We start from the raw sequence: 8,437 nt of genomic DNA on the forward strand, positions 1-8,437 counted from the left end.
CCTGTTCTGGTGGAAGGTGTCCCGGCCCGTGGCAGGGGGCTGGAACTGGAGGAGCTTTTAGGTCCCTTCCAACACAAACCAGGCTGAGAATCTATAAAGTCAGCAGAGCCCGGGGAGAGCAGCAGAGCCCCAGCACCCATCTTACATCTTGTACGGCTGCAAAAGGAGCTGCTCAAGCAGCATCCAGGTGCTGTCCCCCGGCTATTAGGTACAGACCAGCGGGCACGGCAATGCACCACACAAACGCCTCACACAGACCTTTATTATTCGTATCATGAAACATCACAGATCCAGAAGAACTCCCCACTTTGCAGCAAAGCAGCCACCAGCCCTTACATGAGGTGTCACCTCCTACAACCCCAGCACATCCTGCAGGCTCAGCACCTCTCGAAGCTGGGCCGTTCTGGAGGTGTGCCATGCTGCAGCAGGTTTCACTATTGCTCTCCTCAAGGGGAAGGTTTTCACCCTCTGAATTAAAGGCACACAATTCAGGAGCCAAACTGTCCTTCTGCCACACAACAGCCTGTCTTTGGCATGTGCCTGCACTGGGTCAAGTCATCTTCCCCTTACGAACACAGCGTGCTCTTGGTTTCACACTAAGCATTCCAGTTGCCAGCCTCTTTTCCCAGCAGGTATGAGCAGGTATAAGCTCCAGAACGTGTGGGTAAGGCCTTGCTGAAAGATATTTAGGGAAATGTGCTTGTCAGAAGCAGGTCCCCTTGGCAGCACTATGCACAAGGATACAGGGTTCTGCTTCTACTAGCTCAAACGTGCCTGAGGCGCAAAGCTGGAAACTTCCCCCCTGCCAGACCAACATAGCTGTGCAAGAGAAGCAGCGTGGCTGAAGGGAGGGCACAAGGCAACCAGGAAAGGCTGCAAGGCCTCACACATCATGCAGAGGGATGCAGCAAACTGGCACAGCCCACTGTCACCTTGTCTCCTTTTCATTCTTACAAGGAGACTGTTTCCCCTGGCTCCATTTGGCACCAACACTGGCTCAGGACACGCTCTGGATGCCACTGAATTTGGTAAGGATGTTTGGCACCACAGCTGTGCTCAAGGCCCCAGCTCCACTTTTATAAGACGAGAGAAGGTACGTGCTGTCCTTTCAGAAACACCCAGGGCAGCTTTTACCAGAGACAGAGCTCAGCAAAAATGACTGCAACAAACCAAGTTTCATTTTCACTTTGGGGTGGGGAAGTGGGTGCACACACGGCACCAAGTGAGGAGCCCAAAGCCCACTTGGAGAGTATGTGCTGCAGCCTTTGGCAAGGACAGGTAAGGACAGGAAATGCTCAGTAATCAGGAAGAGCCAAAGGAAACACAATGGGAAACATACTGGAAACAACAGACTTCCATAAGCAAGTACTGAAAGTCTGTAGTTGTCAGCATAAACAGCTTTGCTGTAATGTCACAAAGAAGTAAACTCTGAAAGGCGTCCATGAAAACCCTGACTACAGAAAAAGCAGTGCTGCAAGACCTGTGGCTGTACATGTCCTGTACAAATGGGAACTAAATCAATCATGCCAGGCAGAACACCATATAAAACAACCAAAAGGCAAGAGACAAGGCCTTTAGGTGACCAGTTCTTCCTCGCCAACAAAGCAGACACCTTCCCTGCAATCCCAACAGTCTGCAGTTTTATTTTTGGCAGATTATAATTAAAATGGTCTTTATGGCTTTCGAGAGAAGCCACGAAGCTGCACGCTTTGGTTGAAGCAGAGAGCGTGTGTGTGGTGTGCTCTGCATGAAGGGACATCGCAGAGGCTGGTCTTGCCACCGCTCTGCTCCTCCCGTCTGACCCACAAAAAACCGCTGCTGGTTGTACTTAGCTCTCTTTAGTGTTCCCATTTCTCATCAGCAAGTAGCAAAGTTCTGGTTGCTAACCAGTCCAGTCCCAGAGGCAGAATAAAAACTCCCTGGTAAGACCTAGAAAAAGCATGTTTCTAACAAAATCAAATCCAAACACGTGCAAACACTGTTTCTGGTTTGATGCATCTTGTTCAGGTTCCAGCGCCAGTGCACTGGAATTTGCTTCTCCTGTAGAGGAATTTAATTCCTTTTCCATTCTCCACCTTCCAGTGTTCTCAGGACTCTTGACAAGGTATCCCTCCATTTTTGTCTTTGACATTTTTTCCTATGCACATCCTTCCTGCCCTTCCCTCTTCCTTTGCACACACTGTTCCTCCACAGCTATTTTCGGAAAGCAAAGACGTCCCGTGTTTTCAAGCCTCTCTTGCCTTCACTTCCTGGTTTGGGAGAAGACACTTCCACCAGTCCCCCGTACGGGCAGCTCTCGGACTCGGGGTGATGGCCAGAGCACTCCACAGCAGGGATGAAGCCACTGTCCCACATTCCTGTCCCACACAGCTTGCACAGGTCATGCAGGCTGCAGGGGATGCGGGGCAGCAGGTGGAACTGGTAGAGCAGACTCCTCGCCTAGAAGGGAGAGACAAGTCAGTCACTCCTCACCAGGGATGAAGGAGAGCAGAGGTACCTGTGGCCTCCCATCCCATCCTCCTGTTTTGCTACCTTAGAAGAGTCAAAGCTTCAGGAGAGGAGCATCCCTCCTGAACACAAACCTGAAGGTCACTGGACACTGCCAGGTCACAGCAGCAGCAGCAGAACATCCCATGGCCTGTGGCCACTCTCAGCCTGAGATGACTGGGGACCATGGCACAAAGGTGAACAGTTGTGCTGTTTCCCTCAGCATGTGCAAGGATTATGCCCACCACCCTGTTACCTCCCAAGCGCTCCAAAACTACCTCTTATTTCTCCAAACTTGTTTCCAAGCAAACAGCAGCATCCTGCCCTCCCAGGCTGCAGACAAGCAGGGGAGACAGGAGATGAGAAAGATGAAGCATCAGTCCTTGATTTTCTCAATGCTCTGACTCATCTCTTAGACCCGAGACTCAGCCCACATCAGCACATGGGCATTTACCTTCCTGAGTACAAGCTCTCCGTTCATGTGCATAGCCAGGTTGCTGAAATGCAGCAGCATCTGGTCAGTGGCCAGCTGTTGTTCAATCACATCGTCCCCATAAATCACCACGATGGCCACACAGATAAAGAGGTGGAAATAGTCTGTCTGCAATGAGAAACCAGGGGCTGGAGTACAGCAGGTGGAGGCAGAGGTCTGGCTTCACATCCCCACCCTCCACAAGCGTGTCCTAAGTGACATGTTTTGCTCCTTCCAGTTTTGCGTGGTGGTATAGAGAACATGAGTTATTGGTGAATTCTGAACCACAGCTGAGTCAAAATCTCTTCCCTTTCCAGCACAGCAGCAAGGTTTGCACCACAGCTTTCAAAGCAGACTAGTGATTTTGGTGAAGGCATTTTCCAGCTGCGTAAGAGAAGTCTGAACTTCAGAAGTGAACGTGGAGGAAAAAACCCCAAACAACAAAAACCCCCATCTCCTTTTGAAGCCCAGAATCCTCAAGCAGGTGAGGCAGGACTCCATCCTCCTGCTTACACAGATAAACTTCTTTGGTGGTTACAGACCCTCTCTAACACCTACTTATTTTGGATGCTTTGCTACTAAGAGCTTTTACTGAAATCTGCAGCGCTTGCTGAGCTGGTGAGGGCTCAGCAAAGGCGCCGCTGCTGCCCGGTGTGCGCTGTGCCCATCACCAGGTATCTTACCTGGTAGTGAGCCCAGCACGCTTCCCACATGCGCAGCGCCTCCGCATCTGGAAATTCCCGTTTGAAGCAGAGAAGGATCCAGCGGTGACAGAAAAGCATCTGCAGCCCATCCTCTCCCAAGGAAGAAAGGTGCTGGTAGAAGCGTGGATGCATGAGCCGCAGCAGCTCTCGCAGGTACATCTGGAACAGATGCTCTGAGCTGAGCCCCTGCCTCGTGCACAGGGACCTGCACCCTCTGCTACCACCCCAGGGAGCCCCACTCTGTGTGCCAGCCCTGGGCTCCCGCAGAGCTGGCCACAGTCCTCCTCTCTGACAGCCTCTTTTTTTACGCCACAGCCAGGAGCACTCTTGGATCTACCATTAAAGGCCAGAGCTCGCAGGGCACAGCAGCTATTTCACAAGGAAGGATGGAGGGTGAAAAGAAAATCCCCTGACAGCCACATTGTGAAAAGAAAGAAGGGGAGAGATTCAGGCTGAGGAAAGCAGCTAAAAACTAGAGAAAAGAAAGGGCACAGCTATCTCTGGCAGTATTTCATTTCAATAGAGGCCGAGCAATGTGGAAGTGATTTTGGAAAGCCTGACTATACTGGCCCATTACAGTGCATAAATCTGTACAATAACTAACTGCTCCTCACCAGCAGCCTCCTAGGGGGGTTCCACCACAAATTTACCACTTTAAATTGGTGCCATCATGATCCAGGCAAGATTGTTCAGATTTAGAATGGCTTTTTCAGGATTTTAACCAGAAAACAATTGACATTCATGTTAGAATCTAAAAAGTTCCTATTTTTTAACAAGATCACCTTATTTTAAGGAGCTCTCTCAGATATATCAGGCTTTTCATTCAGACATAATTAAAAAAAAATCTATTAAAAATGTTAAAACCTCAAAAAACCCAACCCCACAGAGAAGAGGGCTGCAGCTCAGTCAGTTCCTCTGCCTCATTCACACCAAATGCCCCAGAATCAGGACAAAGATGAACTGGTGAGACTTTACTGCCTGAAGGAAGTACAAAGGAAAAGCAAGCAGCATCCTGAGCACGTTTGATCATAAAAGACTCCTTGAATCAGCAGCCTTTAGCACAGCCAAGGTAACCTCTCGGACAATTTATTGGCTATAACTGCCTCAGGAGTGCCCCGATCACCCAGGATCAATTTTATCCTTCAGGTATTTTGTGGCTTTGGCATGCTGAAACCAACAGCCCAGGCAACCGCTGTGTGGCATCCTTCTAACTTGACTGGGGAGAGGAGAGGCTAAGGACAGGGCTGAAGGGAGCTCAGCATTCAGCCTCACCAGCTGCTTCTCCATGTCCTCATCCCGGGGTGAGCTGATGAAGATTGTGTTCTGCATCAGTCCTACAAAGCACCAGAAAGTATCCGACTCATCTAGGACTTCTGCCAGGAGTGGGGCAACCAGGTCAGACATCCCCTGGGAGTAGCCAATTGTTGGGTTAAATACTGCATAGTTCAGCAAGATCCTCCTGGAGAAGAGATGCAAAGGGAGAGGTGAGACACGAGAGCACAGGGCCCCTTCCCTTCTACCCCAGCTCCTACCACACAGGCAGAGCCAGGCAAGGTGCAAAAGAGCAACAGATCATTCCTACCATCTCAAAGATTTAACCTCCAATTGCACCCAGAGGCTTGTGAACTTCTGAGCAGCTCTGCAGCACGCTGCATCCCACAGAACTGTGTTCCCTAAAGAACTGGATCTAGAAGCATGCACTAACTAGCAAAGATACACTAACACTATACCTAACTCTCCTTTCTTCAGAATTACAACATTTTGCATCAATCCAAAGAGGCTCCTGGATGGACATGAAGAGCTCTGAACAGTACTCAGCAGCATAAGACAATGGATCTGAACGGAACTCCTTAGGGTCCTGTTTTCCAGCCCACTGGGAGCAGTGCAGTAGGAACAAGCAACACAGAACATCTCAGGTACAAGGACACACAACCCTACTGTAAAGTGCTTTAACACATACAGATAAACCCTGCTGCAAACATCAGTCTAGTGAAATAAATGCCAGGAGAAGGTTTTGCATACACAGACACCAAAATACAAGAAGAAAAGGAGAATGTAAGAAGACTAAGAGGACAGAAGTGAAGGACCCAAGGGAAAGAAAAGAAAGGAAAGATGATGCCCACACACCTATGAGGCTCCAAGCCATACTGTCAGATGAATTCCAGCTGTCTTGTAGGCACTCATTTGCAAGTGGCACAGCCATGAAGCAGACTGTTGTGCTCATCCTTCACCCCATCAGGAGAAGCACAGACCCAAGCAACTGCCCACAGCCCTGCTGCAGCACCCATGGCCCTCCCATAGCCATAGGAGGCTCACATCTCTTCCGTGCCCATGTGTGCCCAGAAGCCAGGTGATAGGAGCAGGGTTATTATATCAAGAAGTACATGGCTAAAGCAGCAGTGGAAGCGCTGGGGAAGAAGCCCTTGTTTTTGCATCACTTGGTACCAGTCACCATATGCCCAGTGTTCTTCAGCCCTCCCAAGGCAGTGACCAGGGCCAGGGCCAGGCTTACTGAGATTTCTACACACTCAGCAGGACACGTTGTTTGGGATACTGGAATCAGACACCTCACCTCATAGTTTCCACATTTGGGTTGTTCTCCCCTCGAAAGAACTGGTTGCTGCGGTCGGTCCTCACCACGTCTTTATCCACCGTGAACTGCACTTTACGCCAGAAGTCCTTCTGTTCCTCTGCAGTCATGGAGAGCCTGGAAATTGAGCAGCAACAGGAATATGTTGCCAAGAGAGGAATATGATTGCCACAAGGAACAAAAAGCCTATTTCAGCTTTAGATTGAAGAGAAAAAGTATTCCTGTGCAGAATTTTCTCATCACCTGAAAAACAGACAAGCAGGTCTGTCCAGAACAGCACTTTCTGTTCAAGGGGTTACCAGAAGGAGCCTCCTGGGCTATAAATGCGATGACATGATGGGTTTTCTGTGATAAACTTCACTTCGGAAGCAGTGGGACTCTGCTCTGCACTGCTCCTTGTGGGTGGCACACCAGAACTGACCACTCTGTTTCGATTGTCTCCTAATTAATAATACTGCTGTCCCTCTCCAGCTTAACTGTACCCACAACTGGGTTATAACATACAGTTCTTGCAGTAATAACTTCCTTGAATTAGATATCCCTTCTTCTTCCCTATTTTTATATCCAGATATATTTATAAAGAACTGTAAGTTTCTTTTTCCACCTTCAGTGCTCTAAACCAAGCATGCTAAGCTCGTAGTCTTGCCTATGAGATAAGCTTCCCTACATGGCACTGACGAGCCTGTTTCAATAATCCAGATGAGATAATATTTGAGCTTGAGGGTCTGGTATTAGCTCCAGACCCTCAAGAGGTCAGCTGTGCCTAATACACCTCCTTTACCACTCCTCTCACTTCTCTACTCCAATCAGCTTCTCCTGAGGAGGAGGAGGCAGAGAGTCTGTACGTCAACAGCAGTATCACTGCGATGTCAGGCCTGAGGAGAGATGAGCAGGGGAGGATGAATCTGGTCTGCTACCTTTTCTCCTGGATCTCAAAGTATTCTTTCCTCTTCTGCAGTCTCAGTGCTTCCCTCTCTTCAGAGGTGGACTCGTAGCTGTAGTAGTGCAGCAGGAAGGGCCACACCTCCCCACGGATGGAAATATCAATCCCACCAAAGAAAATGGCCTAGAAGAAGGAGCAAAAGTTATGACTGGTACAGTTTTAACACTCCCAAAAACAGCAACAAGAAACTGCCCGCCACTGTGCTTTGGTGGCTTTGCAGTTCTTTCCTGACAAGTGACGCCTTGATTCAAGCTCCTGCAATTTGCACATGTTTAGAGGGAAAGTGCTGGCCTTCTATTCCCAGACCAGACACAAATCGGGCTCATTTCAATGTCAATAACCCCCCCTGGAGAGGCTCTATGATTAACGTGTCGTTCTCATGTCACGGCTTAATCCCCAATCTTGGAGACACTGCATTTCCCTGCAAACTTCTGTCTCAGGACCTGGACCCAGTGCTCCCCCTGCACTGTTTCATATAGCTGTCTCTGGTTTTCTCTCTTTGATTTGTTCACACTGCGTTTTGCAAACCCGCCTGGCACTGGACACTTCAGTTTACTCACTCTGAGAGGCAGCAGGAGCTGGGCAGGGAGAAGCTCTACCATCCAGACTCACCTGCAGTCCCTGAAGATGTCCAGCCAAGCGCTACACACCAGTCTTTAATGCCTAGTTCTTGCCCCCTTTTGCAGCTTCCACCTGGGGACTCGAACTCAGGGGCAGGAGCAAAAGGCTCAAACCAGCAGCAGGCAGCCCCTCACCTTCTGCAGCTTGTACTCCTCCTCCACCTGTCCGGATTCATTCAGGTGATGGAGCCAGGCAGACACATCGAGGCGCTTGTAGGCGTTCTCCTCTGGGTGGGTTTCCGAGGAGGGCAGCTTGGGGCGGCGGATGGAGAACTGCATACATGTCCTCTCGTCTGTAAGCTGCTGAACGGGGGCAAAGACAGCAGAACACTGGAGGCAGGAGCCAGGGGTAGCAGCAGAGTGTGAAACGCAGCAATTTTCAGAGCAGGGAAACCTTTTTGCATGGTTCCCGCAGGATTATGCACTGAGGCACCGCACTCGGGGAGGGGTTTTTAGACTCCAACCATCACAACAGCGAGAGTGATTAGAATAATTAAAAATGTGAGAGCCACAAACCAGCTTCATCCTAGAAAAAAATTGTTTCCATTCCTCCCCCAGTCTTATCCCTGACCTGCAACTGAATTAATGCTGCTTACAGCAAAACTTCACCCTGCCAGGAAT

General features: G+C 49.6%; 1 protein-coding gene across 1 annotated transcript in view; it reads right to left on the bottom strand.

The window, feature by feature from the left end:
* Nucleotides 1-2,108: 2,108 nt before the first annotated feature.
* TBC1D16 (TBC1 domain family, member 16) overlaps nt 2,109-8,437 on the bottom strand; it is a gene marked incomplete at its 5' end in the record, with an annotated part of 7,934 nt that continues 1,605 nt past the window's right edge. The window contains 7 exons of the mRNA XM_010014039.1: nt 2,109-2,439; nt 2,942-3,088; nt 3,643-3,822; nt 4,936-5,122; nt 6,236-6,370; nt 7,171-7,319; nt 7,952-8,119. Of these exons, the coding sequence (XP_010012341.1) occupies nt 2,194-2,439; nt 2,942-3,088; nt 3,643-3,822; nt 4,936-5,122; nt 6,236-6,370; nt 7,171-7,319; nt 7,952-8,119 (1,212 nt within the window). The remainder of the gene's footprint in view (nt 2,440-2,941; nt 3,089-3,642; nt 3,823-4,935; nt 5,123-6,235; nt 6,371-7,170; nt 7,320-7,951; nt 8,120-8,437) is intronic.

Source organism: Nestor notabilis, unplaced genomic scaffold (genome assembly GCF_000696875.1).
Source record: "Nestor notabilis isolate BGI_N333 unplaced genomic scaffold, ASM69687v1 scaffold30174, whole genome shotgun sequence".
NCBI lineage: Eukaryota > Metazoa > Chordata > Aves > Psittaciformes > Psittacidae > Nestor > Nestor notabilis.